The sequence below is a fragment of the Peromyscus maniculatus genome, chromosome 21 (assembly GCF_049852395.1).
Source record: "Peromyscus maniculatus bairdii isolate BWxNUB_F1_BW_parent chromosome 21, HU_Pman_BW_mat_3.1, whole genome shotgun sequence".
In the NCBI taxonomy this organism is placed as follows: Eukaryota; Metazoa; Chordata; class Mammalia; order Rodentia; family Cricetidae; genus Peromyscus; species Peromyscus maniculatus.
In genome coordinates this window covers 36,065,470-36,088,085 of record NC_134872.1, presented here as the reverse complement: position 1 = coordinate 36,088,085, position 22,616 = coordinate 36,065,470, and the positions used below count along the sequence as shown (strand labels likewise).

The 22,616-nt window shown below is 42.9% G+C and overlaps 2 protein-coding genes across 11 annotated transcripts in view; both read left to right on the top strand.

Annotated features, from left to right (window-relative positions):
• The window catches only part of Il1r1 (interleukin 1 receptor type 1), a 69,388-nt gene extending 53,088 nt beyond the window's left edge, over nt 1-16,300 (top strand). For all 9 annotated transcript variants that reach the window (XM_042265553.2, XM_076557366.1, XM_042265547.2 and 6 more), the window contains 9 exons: nt 289-523; nt 634-823; nt 1,857-2,025; nt 4,924-4,989; nt 7,984-8,095; nt 8,912-9,060; nt 10,280-10,423; nt 12,443-12,610; nt 13,097-16,300. In XM_042265553.2, coding sequence (XP_042121487.2) covers nt 289-523; nt 634-823; nt 1,857-2,025; nt 4,924-4,989; nt 7,984-8,095; nt 8,912-9,060; nt 10,280-10,423; nt 12,443-12,610; nt 13,097-13,503 — 1,640 coding nt within the window. In that variant the 3' untranslated portion in view covers nt 13,504-16,300. The remainder of the gene's footprint in view (nt 1-288; nt 524-633; nt 824-1,856; nt 2,026-4,923; nt 4,990-7,983; nt 8,096-8,911; nt 9,061-10,279; nt 10,424-12,442; nt 12,611-13,096) is intronic.
• A 2,212-nt stretch (nt 16,301-18,512) lies between these two features.
• The window catches only part of Il1rl2 (interleukin 1 receptor like 2), a 49,174-nt gene continuing 45,070 nt past the window's right edge, over nt 18,513-22,616 (top strand). Inside the window, exon 1 of one of the 2 annotated variants that reach the window (XM_076557361.1) lies at nt 18,513-18,612. The gene's annotated coding sequence lies outside the window, so the exon portion shown is untranslated. The remainder of the gene's footprint in view (nt 18,613-22,616) is intronic. The other variant, XM_076557363.1, reaches the window with a different exon arrangement.

Below are 22,616 nucleotides of genomic sequence, written 5' to 3'. Positions count from 1 at the left end.
TTTACTGTTCTCCACTGTTCAGAAGTGAATGTCTCTTCTCCATTATTCCCACCTTTAGGTGAATAAGTGGAAAGTAAGGGGGGATAAGTAACCTGTCCAGAGTACAGTCCACCAGGGGACATGTGGCAGGGCTGGAACTGAGTGTAAAGAGTCCAAAGCCTGAAGACATCGCTCTTAACCACACAGCCATAAACTGTAGCTAACCAATGAGTTCAAATGCTGACATTACATTTAGAAACACTGGAAGTTTTTCTTATGGAAATGACTCCCCCTTTCTCTCTTTTAAAGATGAATGTAAAGAATATCCAAATCAGATCATTTTATTTTCATCTGTAAATGAAATTGATATTCGTGATTGTCCTCTTACTCCGAATGAAAAGCGTGGCACCATAGTCTGGTATAAAGATGACGGCAAGACACCCATATCAGTGGACCAGGACTCCAGGATTCATCAGCGCAATGAACGGCTTTGGTTTGTTCCTGCCAAGATTGAGGACTCGGGACATTACTATTGTATAGTAAGGTAAGGAAGGAATCAATCCATCACAGACATATGTCCAAAGCTTCTATGATAGTTAAGGACAGAAAAATCACTTTACTAATGATTAATTTCCACATTTTATTCTATTTTAGAAACTCAACTCACTGCCTCAAAACTAAAATAAATGTGGAGGTTTTGGAGAACGAGCCTGGCCTGTGTTATAACACACAAGCCACCTTTCCCCAGCGCCTCCACATTGCTGGGGATGGAAGTCTTGTGTGCCCTTACTTGGATTTTTTTAAAGATGAAAAGAATGAGTTACCCAGAGTTCAGTGGTATAAGGTAATTTGTTTAAAATATGATATTTTTACTTTTACACAGTTTTCTGGGTTGAACAGTCAAATATACCCACAAAATCTTTGTCAGTTTGTTTACAGTCTGTTCTGTAGTGGTGCAACTCCATAGAGAACAAGAAATAAAAAAAAAATAAGCCTGTGTTTGTTGATTCTTCCAACTTGTGTAAAATCTCATGGTTGTCTCTATCTAACTTAGTAAGATCTAGTTTCAAGGAAAGTAATAGAAATCAAACACATTTGAGAAGATGGATTAGATATTTAAGCCATTTAAGAGATAGCTTTTTATAGCAGATATTATTTTGTGTTTTATTAAAAACATTGATGTGCTGGGGCCACAGGGTTGGCTCAGTGATTAAGAGAGCAAACTGCTCTTGCAGAGGACTGGAGTTTGTGTCCCAACATCCACAGAGAAGGCTCCTAATTGCCTGTAACTACAGCTCCATGATGCCCCCTTCTGGCCTACATGGGCACCTGCACTCATGTGCACAAACCCATAGTGGCACACATACATACTCATAATTAAGGATAAAGCAAAAATAAATCCTAGAAGCCTGATGAGGAGTTCAGTGCTTCACACATAACATGGTTAGTGTCTGTAGCTATTTAAATATTAGGGTGGAACACAGCATATTTTGGTGCTTTTAATTTAGGTGGTCTGGTGGAACTTTTACAGGAACATCATCTTTTAGAAATTAAGGAATATAAAATAAATAATATCAGTGAAGGAATGGATCACGGTGTTGACAAATGTCAACATTATTGCTTCAGTTGTGTCTTCTGTGAAATCAATTTGTCCTTACTCGTCTTTATGGCATAAACCTCTGGGCTTGAGATTTTGAAATGCAATTATCCTTCTTCCCCACCTCCCCACTCCCCCCACCCCCAACCCCCCCAAAAAAAAACCCAACAGTCATTTTTTCAGTTAGGAATTTGCTGAGGTGAAAAACTGGGGCTCCTGTTCTGGTTACTTAGTGAGCTACGGACTTTTCCAATGCTTCTGTTTCTGTCTTCTTGTCTAGAATTGTGAACCGCTGCCTCTTGACAACATAAACTTCATTGGAAGCAAAAATAAACTGATGGTGAGGAATGTGACTGAAGAGCATGGAGGGAACTATACTTGCCATGTGTCCTACACGTACCTGGGGAAGCAATATCCAGTCACCCGAGTGATACAGTTTGTCACAATAGGTGAGTCGTAGCTCTGACCCCGGGAGTTTGCATGCGGGACAGCCTCAAGACCTTCGTTTTGATATTACTTCATTGCTCACAAAGGAACTAAATAGAAGAACTGGCCAGTGACCCACAAGGCTGATTAGTCACAAAAAACAAGTTAGGGAGGAAAGGGTTTGTTTTGGCTTGCAGTTCCGTGGAGAATACAGGCTGGTCATGGTGGGGAAGGCATGGTACTTGGAGCATGAGGCTAGCCCAGCAGTCAGGAAGCAAAATGATATTTCGTTTGCATAGTGGGGGGGGGGAGAGAGAGAGAGAGAGAGAGAGAGAGAGAGAGAGAGAGAGAGAGAGAGAGAGAGAGAGAGAGAGAGAGAGAGATTGTGTACCCTAATAAAGTTTGCCTGAAGATCAGAACAAGCCACTAGATTAAACATAGATGTCAGGCAGTGGTGGCACACACCTTTCATCCTAGCACTCGGGAGGCAGGGATCCATTTGGATCTCTGTGAGTTCAAAGCCACCCTGGACTACATGAGATTGACTCAGTCTTGGAGAGAAACAGAGCCAGGTAGTGGTGGCACACACCTTTAATCCCAGTACTTGGGAATCACATGGCTTTAATCCTAGCACTAGGAAGGAAGTAATATGTCTGGGCGGAGAAAGGTGTATAAGGTGTGAGGAGACAGGAACTAGAGTTCTTTTCGACTGAAGCCTCTTCAGCTGGACCTCTTTCGGTGGAGCACTCAGAGACATTCAGTCAGAGGGTTGGCGGAGTTGGCGAGGTGAGACGTGGCTCTGGCTTGTTCCTTTGTCTCTCTGATCTTTCAGCATTTTACCCCAACATCTGTCTCCAGGTTTTGTTTATTATTATTATTATTATTATTATTATTATTATTATTATTAAAAAGACGATTTAGCAATTTGAATTACAGACAGAACCATAAGTAGGTCAGGCTATAAAACCTTAAGACCCACTCCCAGTGATGTCCTTTCTCCAGATTTGCCTCATCTTCTAGAACCTTCCCGAATATCAGTACCAGTTGGAGACCAAGTTTTCAGACACATGAGCCCGTGGGGGATATTTCCTCTTCAAACCCCAACGCAGCATCCTATGGTTTTAATTTCACTTTTGTTAGTAAACATGATACATGAGTATTAGTTGGATACATGAGTCTCCTTCATTCCTGCTTTCAGATGCAATGCTAGTTAGGCCAACACGTTATGAGTTATGCTTTCTGAGGGGTCTGGGAAAAGTCTTAGATATCTTAGAAGGTAGTTCCTCCTGAGAGCTCTAGGACTCCCCTGAATGGGTATATGTGACCATTTGAGAGCCTGCCCTGGGGGAGTCTGACTCAACATGAGTCACTGATGTTGGGGGGGCGGAAGCTCAGTGGTGGGGCGTCGGCAAAGCGTGTGTGAAGCTTTAGGTTCAACTCCCAGTTCTGTAAGAGACACACCTGGAAGTACGGCAGGACAGTCACTGGCGTGAATGGGGGGTAGATCCCCGTGAGTTTGGAGACGTTAGGTGTCCAGAATGTGCTTTTTTGTCAGCTCAATCTCTTGATCGCTGAGAATGTTTCCTCTTCTATAAGATGATCGTGTGGCCTGTAAGGCTTTAAGAAGATTAGAGCTAAGGCAGGTAGGCTCAGCTTGTGGTGGTGTGCCTGATGCAAAACAGGCCTTGCTAGGAAACAGGTGCATAATGACTGCTCTTAATGTTTCCAGGGCTCCCAATCTTGTCATATCCGTATGTCATATTAAAAACTATCTCAGAGTAAAATGAAACCAAATTGCACTTTCACAGGTTACCTGGGAATGGGCAGACTATTCGAACTTTTTGTGAATGGTAGCATTCAGTAATAAGAAGCTAACCTAACCAGGACTTTTTTTTTTTAGTGGGGAGGAGGGAGGAGGATCAGCTTTGAGTAATTATGCCGAGACACAGTCGCAACTATCCCAGGCAAACGCAGAATAGGACCAAACATACATATAGCTGTATTTTCCCAATGTTAGAGTCATTTCTTTTTCAACGACTAATTTCATTGAATAAAAATTTATCCCTTTCTTGGCCCAATGAGCATCAGCTATATCTAACTTTCAGGGGCTGTTTATTGAACATGTACTGCCCTATCTATAGGAAATATGAAATCCAACCTCCTGTCTTCCCGTGCTTTCTTTGTTTACGTGCTGATGGAGGATTACTGGCATTCTAGTCTGTTTCTAATTCTTCCTTCTCAGCCATTTTCAGCGCAGGGGACCGATCGTGTAGGGAAGCAAGAGATGCATTCTTAGAGGCTTTTTGAAATTTTTCTATTTAAATAAATTATGCCAAGTTGCTTGTCACATGCCAGTAGCTGCTGGGTTGGTACCACAGCAGCCCAGCACATCAGGTCCAGCACTGGCCCCTCCACTCAAGGAGGTGCTTTTGCGCCAGCTACTGCCTTTCCTGCTTGGCGGGGAGAGGGGAGCCTTTCCACTCCCAGGGTCCTGTCCACATAGGTGCTGTGTTTTTTATTCATGTGTGTGCTCTCTTAGTAGAGATGTATGTAATTATACTCATTTCTCCTTCTCTTTTCGCGTGTGCGCATGTGCATGTGTGCGTGCGTGTGTGTGTGTGTGTGTGTGTGTGTGTGTGTGTGTGTGTGTACTTACATGCAGGTGTACCTGTGTACACTTGTGTGTGGAGACTGGAGGACACCTCTGTGGTCCACCCATATGGTGTGTGTGGTCCAACCTTGCTTCGGGTGTTCAGTTTGCTGATTTCTGGCGGCCCTCTTCCTCTTCTGTCCCCTCTGTCTCCTGTTGTACTTGATCTGCCTGGCCAGATCCAGTTCAGTGTTGGCTGAGTGCTGGCACCCCTCGGGGTTCTGTCTGGCGAAAGGCTGAAGAGCTCTGTGGGTTGATTTTCTCCTTGCAGGTGAGAGCAAGAGCGACAGGCCTGTGATAGTGAGCCCACGGAATGAGACCATGGAGGCAGACCCAGGTAAATGGGCTTCAGGTGGGGTGTGGTGAAACCATTATTCTGAATTCAAGTTGAAGATAACATGACCCTCACAACACACACAGCATAAACCACTTACCGTGAACACCTATCGAGGGGCAGTGGCACAAATCATGTATTTAAATGATTTTTTAAAATGTTTTGAATTTATTTCTTAAATTTATTTTTTTTAAGTTTTTGCCTCTTATGGCAAAAATCTAGCCATATCCAATTTTCCTACCTTGCTTTCCAGTGGGGTCTGACTCTCTCTGCAAACAGTAGCCACAGGCAATAGTTACTTTAAAAAAAAAAGATTTTCCAAATTAGTCATTTTTTAAAATATCAAGAATAAAGATCCATCTTGATCACTACAGTACTGAATACCCCTTCCTGTCATGTATAGAACCAATCTTTTACTCCTCCTGGGGAGAGAGCCATGTTTAGTTAGGTGTGGTGGTGTGTGCTGAAGGATGGCGAGCTTGAGGTTAGCCTCAACTACAGATGGGTTCTGTCTTACAAAAACAAAAACAAGAAGAGGATAGGGATGACTCAGTGAGTAAAGATCCTGAGAGGGCCTGAGTTCGGTGTGCAGCGTCCATGTCAAGAGCTGGGTGTGGTCGTGCACATTTGTAATGCCAGTGCTGGGGAGGCAGCGGCAGGCACAGACCTGTTGCTGGATGCTGGGTGGCCAGCCAGTCTGGAAGAATAGGTGAGCTCTACCCAGTGAGAAACCCATCTCAAAGGACATGGGCACTGTTCCCGAGGACGTCCAGGATTGTTGTTCAGACTCCACACACATGTGTACACAGATATACCTGAACCCTTACACACACACACACACACACACACACACACACACACACACACACACACCTCCACACACATGTGTACACAGATATACCTGAACCCTTACACACACATACACACACACACACACACACCTCCACACACATGTGTACACAGATATACATGAACCTTTACACACACACACACACACACACACACACACACGTGTACACAGATATATCTGAACCCTTACACACACACACACACCTCCATACACATGTGTACACAGATATACCTGAACCCTTACATACACACATATGTACACAGATATGCTTGAACCCTTACACACACACGTGTACACAGATATGCCTGAACCCTTACCTCCACACAGGTCTACACAGATATATATGAACCCTTACATACATACACACACGTGTACACAGATATACCTGAACCCTTACACACACACACACACACACACACACACACACACACACACACACACACACACCTGCAGCCTGACATGCACAAACACATATACACAGGTACACATACATGCATACATAGATACATGTGCTCCATCCTGACCCCCCCCTCTCACACACACACCCCAAAACTGGGAAGGAGGATGAGTATAAGTATACATACTTATTTTTACTGAAGTAAAAAATAAATGAGAACTTATCCTATAGTAATGGTAACATAAATTAGAGAAGAAACTTCACATCAACCAGTGGTCTGGAATTAAAATCAACTACTTGGATTAAAACATTCTATTCAAGGTAGCGCAGAAGATTGAGCACTACCTCCTAGATAGCATCAGGAACAAAAGGCAATGAACATAGCAAACACCCCAGATATGGACCTCGATTCTGTCCTGATTTGGTTGGTGGTAGAGAGGGTTTTTAGAAAAAAGTGAAGATAGATACAAGAAGAAGTACTTCTTACAAATTTTGATCATAAAAAAAAAAACAAAAGATCTATGTCAAAGAATTTTCATGAACAAAAATAAAGACAGCTAGCCTGGAAAGTTTTCTGGGAAGTTTTTATGTCTGTGAAGAGTGAGTGTCTTTGATTAATGAAGAACAGCTAGACTCCTGTGAGCTTATTCTGAGAAAGAGGCTAATCACATGGATCCTACATGTGAGGAGCAGTGAGGTCTGGTGAATACTAAGGTAGGAAAAAAAAATGTGTTAATTCACCAGTAGTCCAAGAAGTATGGGGTGCTGGAGAGATGGCTCAGTGGTTAAGGGTGCTGGTTGCTCTTCCAGAGGACCTGGGTTCAGTTCCCAGCATGGTGGCTCACAATGATCTCTAGTTCCAGGGGATTCAACTCCCTCCTCTGGCCCCTGTGAGCACCAGGCACACATGTGGTGCACAGATATATAAGCAGGCAAAACCTGAATGTATGTGCAATAAGGAAATCTAAAGAAGAACATGTAGGTGGGCTGGGCTGTGATGAAGAACACATCTCGGGTACTGTAAGCCCTGCTCTGAAGCCACTCATGGAAGAAAAATAGATCAAGCGAAAACTGAGTTTGATTTTTCTCCTCTCAGTGAACAATGCTTAGTGATTATCCCTTATGTACTGGGGGTTTGTGTGAAATAATGGCTGCACATGCTGCGGGAGGGTGAGTGGTCTGGTGCAGCCTCACTTGATTGGAGTTTGGCTTTGCAACTCTATCTTCTTGGGAGGACCAGAGATGCAACAAGTCTGTGGGTTTCAGTCTCAACACTCTAAGGACATTCTACCCCCAGGTTTTCATTCCAGGTAGTACTTGGAGATATATGAAAACAGGGATATAGGCAGAACATTCCTTAAATATTAATCATAATAATGCAACTTCAGAAATTCTGTCCAGCAATAACAATATTGTTAGTTTATAGTTATATTATGAAATACTAAGTAGTCTCATATCCACATGAGGACTGATCACAGAGGCCGAAGTTCCCAGGCCACACAATGACGAAGTAATAGAAAGTAAGATCCCATCCACCTTATTGCTGATGTGTGAAGAGAAAGACCAAGATGGAGGAGAGATGTAAAGTAACAAACAATGGTGTTCTCTGGGTGATGAGGATTAGGGAAATTTTCCTCTTTCATTTTGCTTTTCTATACTTTAAAATGTTTATTCAATAGCCATTTATAACTATAGATAGATTGTAATAAAGGCCAGTTGGTCTTTGGACTCAAAATACATTACCTTTCAGGATCCACGATACAACTGATTTGCAATGTCACAGGCCAGTTATCGGATCTTGTCTACTGGAAGTGGAATGGATCAGAAATTGATGATCCAGTCCTAGTTGAAGACTTCCATCCGTGAGTTTGCCAGTCAACTTCAGTTTTACATTCTGCGCCACACCTGTTTCTGGTTTCGAATCTCATACTGCAAGCTAGCTGGTGGCTGACTCTTCCAGCCCTATGCTGCCCACTCTGAGCTTTGCTAAGTAATCTAGTTAACATTGTGAGAACCTGTATTTTGTTGTTAAAAATGCATATCACTGGACAAATTCCACACCAGCTAAAAGCCCTTATCTTACATTCCGATTTGTGCTGCTACAGCATTGCAACGAGGTGCTCTTCCTGTGTGTTAAGTCCTTTGGAAAGACACGTGGAAGGAATCAAGAATTTGTCACTTCCCCTCCATCGCAATGGGCTGGATAAAGATCTCCAGGGTTTCTAGTAACTCCTCCTCCCCGTCCCTTCTATGCCATGCCCTTGGTCATCTGCCCCAGTTCTATACACCCATGGAGGCCAGAATGTGTATGGCTGTGTGTGTGTGTGTGTGTGTGTGTGTGTGTGTGTGTGTGTGTGTGTGTATTTTTCCTCATAAGCTCATAATTTTAACTTGATTCTTTGCTACCGGTTGTTCCTGACTTTGAGGTTATACAACTTCAGATCATCTTGCCAATAGACTATTTGTACATGATTGGGCGGAGGTGATTATTTGAGCTATAATTTATGTTACAAATAAAGCAATAAACTGGGCCCATAGGTATTGTTCCTTATTGATGTATCTTACCTACTCTAATTACTCCCCTTCTCTCTCTCTCTCTCTCTCTCTCTCTCTCTCTCTCTCTCTCTCTCTCTCTCTCTCTCTCTCTCACTCTCACTCTCTCTCTCTCTCTCTTACAGCGTGAAACATCTATCCAAAAGAAAGAATATGCTCATTACAATACTTAATATTACAGTAGTCCAAAGTCGTTTTTATCAGTATCCATTTATCTGTTTCGTCAAGAACACAAATATTCTAGAGTCAGCACATGTCAAATTAATATATCCAGGTAAGTAACGAACGTTTACTTAACCTAATGTATTGCGTAGCCTGGTGGATTCCTGTGTGATTTCCTTCACCTGGAACATTTCTCATCCCTCTTCAGCTGCAACTTCTCATCATTTTTTGCTTCTTGGCCTGAATTCTCTGTTCTGTTAGGAAAATTTCCCACCCCATTGCCTGGCTTCAATCTGCCTCCCTGCCTCTGTTTGGGTGTCTCTTTGGAGGCATCATGTATCCCGGGCACAGGAACTCTTCTTAGTTTTTTTTTTGTTTGTTTGTTTGTTTGTTTTACTAAAAGGTCCATAAAAAAGCCAACCATTTCTCTTACAAATTATTCTTTTCCCAGGACCAGTAGCTACCAGTATTTGCTTCGTATTCATTACCTTATGAATATTTTTAAGCACATAACTAAACGAGATGATTATACAGGGAAAGCCTAAATGTCCTGTTTATAAGAAGCATATCTGAAGCCACTGGTTTTTCAAGAGTTGGTATAGTCAAAAACCAGTGCTGAAAATAATTGTGAATATTGTTTAAATACTCCATAGTATTTAAAACAGGGCTTAAGAATCAGGGCATGTGTACAAACATAATTTTAATTAAATAAAACAGACAAAGCCATTGAGTATTCAGCTATTTTCTGGATGCTACCCATGTCCTGACAGCAAAAAGGCACTTTCTTTGTCTTTCCTCTTCTGGGTTCTGCTCCACCCCCTTCCTCTTTACCTGCCGCTTCTCTCCTCTCTTCCCCCCCCCACTCCTCTTCTTTGGGTGAATTATGAGGAGGGACCAAAAGACTGTGGGGGATGGGAAACATCACTTCCTTTCTGCCCTACCTCTTCAGTTTTGTTTTTTTTTTTTTTTTTTTTTTTTCCTGACAGACTCCCCTTCCTCAGGGAGTCACTCAGGCTTTGGGTGATTTTGACTTTTTCTGTTGTGCTAGAGTGAAGTCTGTCTCTCTGGTCCCCAACAGGTTTTCTCAGAGTGTACATTATACTGTAGGTGGAATTGTAAAGGAATGCACCTTCGTTTTCTATGGACTTAAGCTACATTGCCCAGCTCGTTAGTGTCCATTGATGTAATGATAGGGAAGGAAGAGACATGAATCTGGGGGCACAGTGGTTCCCAAATAAGCTTTCTTTGCAGTAAATATATTAAAATTGCTATGGGACTGGAGTTTTCATTCTTTTTGGTTCTAATGATTTTCTCCTCTTTTTTTGTTGTAGTCCCTGATTTCAAGAATTACATCATTGGGACCTTTGTCATCTTAACAGCTACAATTGTATGGTGTGTTTTCATCTACAAAATCTTCAAGGTTGACATTGTGCTTTGGTACAGGGATTCTTGCTCTGATTTCCTACCCCCAAAAGGTATAATTTTATATTCCATGAAATGTTTCCTCTAGACAGTTCGAAGATGAATCATAGTATTTTTACTGAAGGCTTTTAATGATAATACTGGCTTAGACAAGAAGAACATTTATTCTTATTTAGTTTCATAACTGATAAAGCCTGATGATGTCCATTTCTAAATTACCACCCTAACTTCCATATCTCATGATATACAGGTGTTGAGAACATCTGTCTATAAGTTAGTGACCCAGAATCCACTGTTAGGACATGTTCTGTGCTGCATGTGCCCTATGGATCCATGATCCACATTCAAATGAAAGAAAGAAATTTCCACACTCCAGGAAGAATCCCTCTTTCTCTTTAATATCACAGCATCATACATAAAGAATACAGGAAGTAGAATAAGTAGAATGCAGGCTTGAGATGTTTAGAGAATTGGGTAAGGAAAGGGTGATAAAGGTATGGTTGTATTGAAAGTATATAGGGTAGCATTAAATGCTGTGTGAGGACCATTTTGTAGTAAAACACAGTAAATAGAAAGCACACAAGACACAAGAATTTTAAATGGTGCTGTGAGGGAGGGGAGAAAATAAAGGGCCATGAGGGTGAGTGTGATCTGGGTACCTTATGCACATCTGTGGAAATGTCCCAATGAAACTCATAATTTTTTTTAGAGAGAATGTATATTAATGAAAACTGATGCGGATGTTAAAAAAAATCTCAACATGCAATTTTTGCAGAAAAGTAAAAAGCTTTCAAGCGTAACTAACAATATTCTGTAGATAAAGTCAAATGTGCACGCTCAAAGGGCAAGAGGAGCAGTTTGCAAGTTGCTAATGTTAGAAAAGAAGCTGTGGCTGCCTGCACAAGATCCAGCCAATCATCATCTCAGCATGGGGATAAGGATCTCACCTCACCCCACCCTACCTCATCCACTCCACCCCTCCCATAGCTGAGGAGCGATTTGTAGGATTTGTAGCTGCGGACTGCTGGGGACAGTCAGTTTTCTGTGATGTTATGGCCCCTGGTAGGCTGCTCATGGCCAGAAGATGGCTCTAGGCTGATGCCAGTACAAAAAGCACTAATCAGGTTCAGTGGGATATAAGGAAAGGACATGAAGTTAAGAGGGGGAAATGCTCAGAGGAGGGGTCTGGGGGGAGCTGAAGAGGATCAGTGAGTGGTAGATATGATCAAAGTACACTCTGCACATGCGTGAAACTCATGAGGAGTAAATTGTGTTTCAAGTTAATGTCAGTGTGTAGAAAATAGTCTATTATTTAGATTACATTTTATATATTCAAAAGAGTGATATGATAGGTTTTTTTTTTCTTTTTAGTAGTCAAAGGTGATAGTCTGATTTCAGGCTTTGTGACTATTGGTCTTAGTTAGGGTTTCTGTTACTGTGAGAAAGTGCCATCACCAAAAACAACTTGGTGAGGGAAGGGTGTATTTGACCTTACACCTTATAGTCAGGAAGTCAGGGCAGGAATTCAAGCAGGACTGTGAAGGCAGGAACTGAAGGGAGGGAGACCAGAGAGGAGTGCTGCTTACTGGCTTGCTCTCCAAGATTTGCTCAGCCTGCTTTCTTATACCGTTTAGGACCATCTGCCAAGGGGTGGCACCACCTACAGTGGGCTTGGTCCTCCCACATCAGTCATGAATCAAGAAAGTGCCTTACAGGCATGCCGACAAACTAGCCTACTAAGTGCTCTCAGCTGAGGCTCCATCTTCTCAAATGACTAGCTTGTATCAGGTTGACAAGAACAATTAATCTGGACACTATTTAAATATCTGAGGGAAAAATCAAATGCACACATAAAAACATGTGAGAAGGCATACCATTCTTTAAAATGTTAGGAATATAGGAACAAAACATACAAATTGCTACCACATTGAATTTTAAAGTGGCATTAGACGTAAGGTATTGCTCTTTCAGCCAGGTGAGTGTATCAAGCTGAATCAAATGTTCGTGATGTTGACTTTATCAGATCTTCCACTTCCCCCCATGGTTCTAAATACATCTCATTTCACCTTTAGCTTCCGATGGAAAGGCCTATGATGCCTATATTCTCTATCCCAAGACCTTCGGAGAAGGATCATCCTCAAACTTAGATACTTTTGTGTTTAAACTGTTGCCTGAGGTCTTGGAGGGACAGTTTGGATATAAGCTGTTCATTTGTGGAAGGGACGACTATGCTGGTGAAGGTATGGAAATGCTTCTTGTGAAGTTAGCTGCTGAGTTCCAGTTCTAGAGGGTTGGTACCAACGGACATAGTTGAAGACTTTAAAGAATTTCTTCAATGGTGTATAATGTTAAATTTTCTCTTCGTTTGTTGGGTCAATGTCTAATTGATTTTTACCCTTTTGGAAAATTTAATGACAGTTAGTTATAGGTAATAGTCACCCTGCAACTGTTTTACTAAGCCAGGAGTATTATAGATCAAATGATTTAGCAAGATGTTTTAAAAGTTTTGCCTGAGGGTTTTCTGAGCTCCAAGAGCAAAGTCCATCTCTTGTGGGTTAGTTCTTAAGCTGGTCTGTAAAATGAAAATGTCTTTGGACCTCGTTAGGCCGGGGGAAAGTAACGGGAGCCTTAGAACAGAGATTGCAAAGAACGTTCTGAGTGTTGAGTTCAGGAAAGAATGTCTAGATGGCAGCTAGACTGACCACATTGTGCTCTGTGTCTTGCAGATATCATCGAGGTTACTAATGAAAACGTAAAGAAAAGCAGGAGGCTGATTATCATTTTAATGAGATATATGGGTGACTTCAGCTGGCTGGGTCACTCATCTGAAGAGCACATAGCACTATATAATGCTCTCACCCGGGAAGGAATTAAAATTGTCCTGCTTGAGTTGGAGAACATCCAAGACTATGAGAAAATGCCAGAATCTATTCAATTCATTAAGCGGAAACAAGGAGCCATTCGATGGTCAGGGGACTTTAAAGCGAGACCACAGTCTGCAAACACCAAGTTCTGGAAGAACGTGAGATACCACATGCCGGCCCAGCGTCAGTCTCCAGTGTCCAGACACCATTTACTAAGCCTGGACACCAAGGAGAAAATGCAGGCAGAGACTCACTTACCTCTCGGCTAGCATGACAGACGTGGACCAAGGACTTTGGGATGCCTTCTGTCTGAGGATGCTGCAGCTGGGCTGCACCTCCCAGTTATGTGTACTGTCATGAAATGCACCTCCGTAGTCCCTTATCCCCGGGTCACCTGGAATCAGAACGTTAAGGGAATAGGACTTGGTGACAGTAGTGGGCTAGGACAGTTCGGATCGAGAGTCTGGGAAGCTCCAGGGCAATGGATGCTCAGGGATGCTGCTCTGGAGGCTTACTCGCTGTTGAGGCAGGGAAGTGGGAGGATTAAGCTTCAGGAAATGGCCACATCTGTGGGTGGTTTAATCAATGCTGTGCAGCCTTACAGTGGGACTGTGGCTGTGTTGGGGGTCATTGGCGAAGAAGTGGCTCCCCCAAGCTTACTGACACCTCACAGTAGAAGGCATAACTTCCTTGCATTTTCCAGACCCCTTGACCACCAAACCTAGTTTTCAAAGACTTAACTTTATTTTATAGACCTCGAAAACTGTCATTTCAATGAAGAAGGGTTCTCCCGGGTTCCCTCCACTGTAGCCACCTTACCTTTCTGCAGAAGAGAGTGGGTTTTTAAGTTAACTGTAGAAGGAAGCCACCCACAAGTTTCTTCTGTTCACCCATCCACTCTGGAATGACTGTTGCCTCGTCCTTATTCTTGTGCATTTTACTTATTGCTTCCCTGGACCTGCAGCTCTGCCATGCCTGCCGCCTCACTCCGCTCTGCCACAAGCATAGCCCGAGGATTCACCCTCATGCACGAGACTGCTCTTACCTCACGCCATGGCGGCGCGCTACATACAGCACGTCCACAGGCTCTTCGTGTGCAGAAGCTGAAGTCTGCACAGCATTCCTCCCTGTCTTGTCCCCTGTCCCAGTGCTCTTCTGTCAGCCTGCTGGTCACCACCATCCTGCTGTGTGACTGCAGAGTGGAGCCTTTGTGTGGGCTCTCAGCACACCTCCGTCTTAGCCGCTCCCCACTTCCTGTGACTAGGATCCACTCTTCATTTTCTTCACCTGACAAGGAATTTGCTAAAGTTCGAAGTTTTTTATCTCAATGCTAAAATCCTCAAGCTCCTGATCTCTCCTTACTCTAAGTCTTGGCCACTCAAGCTGCCTGTCTGCCTGTCTGTCATGCCTACCATGCCGCCTGCCGGTGGTCACTTTAGAAGGTGATTTCTTTGCTAGCAGGGAAAGCTGGTGGATGTGTCTTTCCCCCGTCCTTTATTGCTTTCTGCCATGTGAACATGTGGTGTAGATTTGCCAAGACCTTTATTTTAAAGTGTTCTTGGATAATTGTGTTTAAATTTCGCAACTATTCTAATTTTATACATAGGTCAGAGAAACTGACCTATTTACAGAATTCCTCTTTTAACTCTACTGTAACTAGACCTTGAACTTGAACTTTCCGGCTTCTGTCCCTGTGCTCCAACTTTTTGATTTCAGGTCCATCACTGTCTGCTTACCCTTCCCTCAGTCCTCATGGGAGAAGATGTGAGTGTTTTATAGGAAGCGACTGAGTCCAGGAATGTTTTTACAGAAGGAACAGTCCTTTTCAGTGTTGGAATTTATAAAAACTAACTTTAGAATTTTCAGCATGATGTTTTTATTTCCCAATCCTTTCCCCCTGAAGGTCAACATTTCTTCTCTAACTACAAATGAAAGCAAATTGGTTTTTGTGGTACAGAAGTTTTCTGTTTGTTTGTTTTTAACTTGATGACTGTCTTCAGAATAATCCTAAATAGTTCTGGAAGATTGCAAAGCCAGGTTCACATGCCAAGAAGAAACCCACAGTTTTAAGGGTTGTATGAATATGGGTACCCTTCTGTTTTTCGTGTTTTGAACATCTGCTATGGGTGAGCACAAATATTATTTAAAAGGCATCTGCTCACCTACATAGAGGTAGAGAAAAACACACACTTTGAGATTCTGACTCACTTTCTACCTCTTTTCTCCTGGATCCAACCTGCGAGCACTGAGTGGATGCGTCACTGGATTGCTAGGTCAGAGAAAGCAAGGCTGTCCCAGATGGCAACCAGAAGTCTGTGCCTAACCCATGATGCTTTCTTTAAAAGTTTAGTTTTGCCGATAATTTTTTTTGTCTGTCATCCAGAAAATGTATTGGCATGCGTGTATATTATGAGTGAATTAGAGCTAACGGGAAACCTGGCCAGAAATTATGAGCGAGCAATAGCAGAGAACCACAAATAGTGTGACATCAAGAACTGGGGGTGGGGTGGGGGGCAGAGGCAAGGGATAAACCTGTGCCAAGAAAGACCCTGAACAGGAAGGTGGTGTCATTCCTGGTCCCCAGGGGAGGGTGAAGAGGATGAAACTGCACATCCAGCAGTGGGGGCTTCCTTTGACTTAGCCCCCTCCTCTCCAGAAGTTTCTGGCTTAAGCTATCTTTCATGCTTTCCCCATGACTCGGATTTCACTGTGCTTTCTGATGGTGTTTTTAAAAGGCCAAGCAAGTGTCGCAGAAGTTTGCACATGCGACGATGTATTTAATTACCAGTGTTTAAAACTGGTTTAGCAGAATGTATATTTTTCTCTCTCCTGCCTTTTGAATTTTACTTATAATGATAGAAAAAATATTGAGCCATTTTAATGACATTTTTTATAAATTATATTTATACTGATCGATAATGAAGAGTGTTTTTTATTAAAAAACCTCGATTTTATAATTCTGCAGCAGATGCTAAATATTATGTATCACAAACCCCCAAATTTATGTACAGTGTGTATTATGAATCAATAGACTCAACTTGTTTTCCAATAAATTGTTAAACCCTCTATTGCTGTGGATATCTTTCTGTATGCTGTGAATATGTGTTGTTCTGATTGGTTGATAAATAAAGCTGTTTGGCCAGTGGTGAGGCAGAATAAGGTTAGGTGGGACATTCCAGCTAGAGAGGAGGAAGGAGAAAGGAGAACAGAGGAGATGCTGCTAGCTGCCGCCAGGAGAAGCAAGATGTAAAGTACTGGTAAGCCACAAGCCATGTGGCAAATTATAGATTTATAGAAATGGGTTAATTTAAGATTAACAGCTAGCTGGTGAGGAGCCTAAGCCATTAGGTCATATCATTTGTAAATAATATAAGCTTTTGTATGTTTATTTGGGTCTGAGCAGCTGTAGGACTGGAGGGTGAGAGTGATTTGTCCTGACCGCAGGCCAGGCAGGACACAGGAAGACTTCTGGCTACATTCTATTGAGTATCATTGAAAATCTGTCTGTCCTTTCTTCAGCTTACACATGTTCTAAGGCCTGATATAAAGGACTATGCCTTTTGCAGAGTGTTCTTCTTGGGTAGGGGGAGTAGAGGTCTGCTTGTGTCAACTTGACACAAGCTAGAGTCATGGGCAAGGAGGAAGCCTCATTTGAAAAAAATGCATCCATAGCATCAGGTTGTAGGCAACCCTGTAAAGCATTTTCTTAATTAGTGATTTATGGGGAAGGGCTCAGCCCCTTGTGGATGTATCCACCCCTGGGCTGGTGGGTGCTATAAGAAAGCAGACTGAGCAAATCATGAGGAGCAAGCCAGTAAGCAACAGCCCTCCATGGCCTCTTCATCAGCTCCTGCCTTCAGGTTCTTGATCTGTTTGAGTTCTTGTCCTGATTTCTTTAATGATGAACAGTGATGTGGAAGGGTAAACCAAATAAACCCTTCCCTTCCAAGGTGGCTTTGGTCACTGTGTTTATCATAACAATGGTAACTCTAAGACAGGGTCTGAGGTCACTGGTCAAACAGTCCCATAATCCCTGATTTCCCTTATGTAGCCCCATCTGTCCCTTTGTTTATGGAGTGGATTAAGGTCTAGGCTGTTGCTCAGTGGTAGACCAGTTGTCTAGCATGTGGGAGTTTGATCCTCAACACAGCACTAAATTGGTCAGTAAACATATATAAATCTTATATCCTGTTACTGTTACCATTATTGTTATTATTATTGCCCCTTTACCCTTCATGCTTCATGCAAACATCTATGAACTAAATCAAATGCAGTAAAGCTGCTTGACTTCTATGATCAGAGATTGTAGTTTCATTGAGTAAACCACTCAATAAAAAAGTTAAAATGCAAGGAACACAAAAGTTTGCAGTCTGGTATCTAGAAAACTTGCCTTTTCTAAATTTCCCATAAAAAAGAAACCAATGTTCCAGCGTACTTCTGTTTTTTGCCAATATTTGTTTTAGCAATGTGTTAGGTCAGATCTAAAACTGCTAATAAGCCATTTGTAGCCCCTCTCCATAAAATAACATTCCCTGCTTATTTTAAACTAGCTTCTCTTGGAGGTAGAGGTCTCTGGAATTATTTCTCCATAAAAGTGCCACCTTAAAAAAAAAAAAAAAAGACCTGAGTTATGAATTCCTGACCAGGCATAATTCTGAATGAGAGCAGAGCACCAGCTGCTTTGAACCCCAGCTTCACTCTCTGTGGTAAGACCTCATATGCGTCTAGGTCACGTGAGCACCTCTGTCCAGAATTCATATGTATCTAGGTCACACATGGAGCACCTCCATCCAGTATCTGGGACAGAATCTCCAAATATATCTTCTTAGTTTTAGCAGCTAGCGAATGGTACATTGAAAAGGTTTTCACGTTCACTAAAATAAAATGCAGAAATGAACCATTACAGCAACAAGATCACATGGAAGAGGAAATCATAAACAAAGAAACAGCGTGCAAGATGGGGATGAAGGACTTGGGGGCATAATAATATCATTTTATAAGCAGAATTAAGGCCTCCCTGTGTGTAGGAGGGAGGTGGGCATTTGCATATGTGCCCAAATAAGTTTTAGAGGAGGAAAACATTACAGGAAATGGATGACACTATTTAAAGTGAGCACTAGTCTTTCTCCAGGCTGCTCAGGGGGTCTACTGAGGAAGCCTTGGCAGATTGAAGTGTCTAATTCCTGTACATTGATTCGTCTTAAATCTGAAGGTGAAACACTAACTCTGCCTCTCTGAGATGGGAAGCTGTTAGACCAGTTGGGCCTGAATTACTAGACTCTGGGCAGGAAGGATCCTGTTGACTCCAACTCTGAGCTCAGCCTGCTGGGAGCCATGTTTACTCAACCTTTTTAAGGACCTTTTACCTAGAAGTGGTTGTGAGTGTCATTTGGGTTTTATTTCCTGGTCTAGGACGTGTTTGGGGGCTTATCGGTTTTCTGTCACTTGCACGTCTTGAGAAGGACCCCTCAGACTTCACTGATGACAGGGATTGCCTATTTCCAACTCACTTGGGACTCAACCTCTGCTTTTGTCCTGTGCTCATTTCTGCCTGGCTCCTGCTCTCCCTTTTTTTCTTTTTTCCCTTTTTCTTTTTTTTAAACTCCCAGCCATCTTACTTACGTGTTGGCTGAGGCTGAGACAGCTGCAGCACCCTGTTTACCTTGAGGGCTGTGGACAGTGGCTGTCTCTCTTGAACACTTTTGATAGTTAAACAGAATTCCCTGTTCTGCTTGGTTGCTTCTGAAGCCTCAAATTTCCCTTGCAATTAGATCCATGGGATAATCTCCAGACTCTAAAATGAATTGCAAAAACCAAGTGCCAAGGAAACAAAATGGCTACTAATTGAATAGATAGATTTCAAAAAAGGAAACACAAAATGGGCAGGAAATATTTCTTTAAGTGCTCAACATCCTGTCATCAGGAAAATGCAAATGAAAAACTACTTTGAGATAGGATCTCACCTCAGTCAGAACAGCCGTCATCAACAAATCTGGCAACAAACGTTGGAAAGAACCTGAAGGAGAACCTTATTCACCACTGGTGGGAATGCGAGTTGATACAGTCATTATGGAAAACAGTTTGGAGGTCCCAAAAATTTAAAAAAAAAATAGAACTCGTATAGGAACCAGCTATTTCATTCCTGGCCCAGAGGACTTTATAACCTTCCATAGAGGTATTTACAACCCAGTGTTTATTGCTGCTGTATTCACTATAGCAAGGAATTGGAACAACCTAGTTGTCCATCAAGAGATGGATGGATAATAAATATGTAGTTCATATTAAAAAAAAAATCCTACTCAGCTCTAGAGAAAAATGAAGTCACAGGAAATGAATAGGTTGTGTGTGTGTGTGTGTGTGTGTGTGTGTGTGTGTGTGTGTGCACTCATATGCATGTGCCCAAACAAGTTTTAGGGAAGGGGAAAATTACAGGAAATGTCATCTTTCTCCTCTTCTTCAGCAGTTAGACAGCCAGACATCTTTCCTCTTCCACAGCTTGGCCTCTTTCTGTCAGGCAGCCGGCTGCCCTGTCCCTTTCAGTGCCCAGCTTGCTGACTGTTCAGCTGTCTCTGCTGCTTTTTTCTTCAGGCAACCAGCTCAGCCCCTTCTTAAAGTTGGCAGGAAGAGACCATGCAGGAGAACTCTTTCACTGAGTGAGTGTTACAACTGAAGGGAGTTAGGACGGTGTCTCAGCCAATACACCAAGTGAGTCTGAACAGAATGCTTAGGGAGAGAGAAGAGGGGCTTTGTAGCCGTCTCAGCACATCACATGCAAATGAAGAGTCCTACAGACATTGATATCACATGACATACACCTATCACGGCAATCCCTCTACTAGGCCACCAGGCCATGTGCTCCCTCTCTGGTCTGGGTGGAGGAGGATGCAACAGCCTTTGGCGTTCACTAAGGCCCAAAGTAGCAATAAATCTAGTACAGTGATTTGGAACTGCCTGGCTGAGGCTACACCTTCAGGAGCCAGCACACTCAGTGGAGATCTTGGGCTGCTTGCTTTCTCAAGGCATCCACGGAGAGTTCAAAATGGCCACTGTTGTCCCAAGTATAGTCAGGCTGGCTATGTGACTGACAGTCCATTTCCTGAAGGCAACCAGAGCAGCCAGATTAGCCGTAGCAAATTAGGCCGTCAGATCGCCTCTTCTAAGTATCTTTGCTCATCTACAGGAAACTCACCAGGAGTGCTTACAATGCTTACAATAAGATCTTAAGGAACCCAGCATTAACACCAACAGCAATTTTTAACATATTTCAATGGTGCTTTAACAATATTTAACACCTGCCCAGTGCCAAAGTGAGCAGTGGGCTCCCCTTACGCATCTCTGCATGATAAAATGTCTTACATCCTTCACTGACTTATTTTGACTGTAACCTTTGAAGTAAGTTTTCTCCGAGGGTAATTGGTTAAGTGCTCATTACAGGCATAGAGAAATTAGGTGGCATTATTATAAGGGGAAGGAGAAGGCTCCATCCTAGAATGCTTGTCTAGCATGCACGCTCTTTTCTCCCACCCAAGACATCAAAAGCTGAGAGGGAAAAGCCACTAGGCAGTGGCCATGGAAATTCATTTGTTTTTTCTTCTCTCATTATTACATCCTAACCAGTTTCCTCTCCCTCCCCTCCTCTCAGCCCCTTCCTGAAAACCTCCCTTCTCCCCCAGATTCACTTCTCCTCCTTTCCCTTCAGAGATGAGCCAGGCTCCCAGGGCTATCAACCAAATACGGCATAGCAAGTTACAATAAGATTAGGTACATACATCATATTGAGGCTGGACGAAACGACCCAGTAGGAGGAAAAGGGTCCCCAGAGCAGGCAAAAGAGACAGAGACAGCTCCCACTGTTATGAGTCCCACAGGAACTTCAAGCTAGATAACTATAACATATATGCAGAGGACCTAGGTCAGACCCATGCAGGCTCCCCGAATGTCAGTTCAGTTTCTGTGAGCTCCTATGAGCCCTGGTTAGTATGTGGGCTGTGTTTTCCTGGTATCCTTGACCCCCCTCTGTCTCCTACAATTCTTCCTCTCCCTTCTCCATGGGATTTTCTGAGCTCAGCCTAATGTTTAACTGTGGGTCTTTGCATCTGCTCCCATCAGTTGCTGGATGAAGCCTCTCTGATGACAATTTTGCTAGGCTCCACTCTATGAGTTATAAGTTTAGCAGAATATCATTAGGAATCATGTCATTGACTTTTATTTTGGCAAGTCATGTTTGTTTCTACCCTGGCTCTCTGGGCTATTCAGCATCTGGTTGCTGGCCATCCAGGCAGTATCAGGTGTAGACTCCCTCTCAAGTTAGATCATTGTTTGGCCACTCCCACAAGTTCTGCGCCATCTTGACTCCAGCACATCTTGCAGGCAGGACAAATTGTAGGTAGAAGGCTTTGTGGCTGGGTTGGTGTTCTGGTCCTCAAGTGGAAGCCTTGCCTGGTTACAGAAGATGGCCAGTTCATTCAAGCTCTGTGTCCCCCATTACTAGAAATTTGCTCTAGGGTCACCCTCGTAGATTTCAGGGAGTTTCCATTGCACTACATTTCTACTTCATCCCCCAAGTCCCCCCCCCATTTCCAGTTGTCTCTCCCAGTGCTCTCTTCCTCCATCCCTCCCCTGACTCTGATCCCTTCTCTTCTCATCCCCACCTGTCTCCAGTCCACCAGAGATGATGAAGATAAGAAAAATTAAGTAACCAACTATAAAATAAAGTTAAAAATGAAAGGTTGAAAGTCAAGGACTAACTCCTAAAAGTTATCCTCTGACTTCTAAATGTGTGCCATGTCATTTGCACACACACACACACACACACACACACACACACACACACACACACCCCTATACACACACACACATCCACATTCACATCCACACAAAAACTTAGCCCAAATCTTTGTTCATGATAATGTATTTGAAGAATGCTCTCTAAGTTGTTATTAAGGCTGCCAAATGGATGGCTTTTCTGTTTTTGTTGGCTATCTAGATTCCCTCCCCTCCCCGTTTTTAAATATACACAGCCTAAATGACAAAACATCCTTCCGAAAATAACTTTGGTCCCCTCCCTGGTGATTTACTTGGCGTGACTGCACAGGACATGGGTTTTTCAGGTTCTTGGCTGACTACACTCCCCAGAGACTTTGCACAGTACTTTCACATGCAGGGCAGTAGTGGAATTGAGTACTCATCTGGACATCATTGCAAACTTGGTGGTCAAAAACAATATCCTTTGAGATGAGTATTTCTTCAGTTAAGCATTAATGTGTCCAAAAGCTGTATTTAGAAGTACCTGGCCTCTGGGACAGCCTTTTCTCCCAGTTCTCGCCAGCCCTCATCTGTGAGCAATAATGCTGAGACAGGAGACAGGTGCTCTAACCACCCA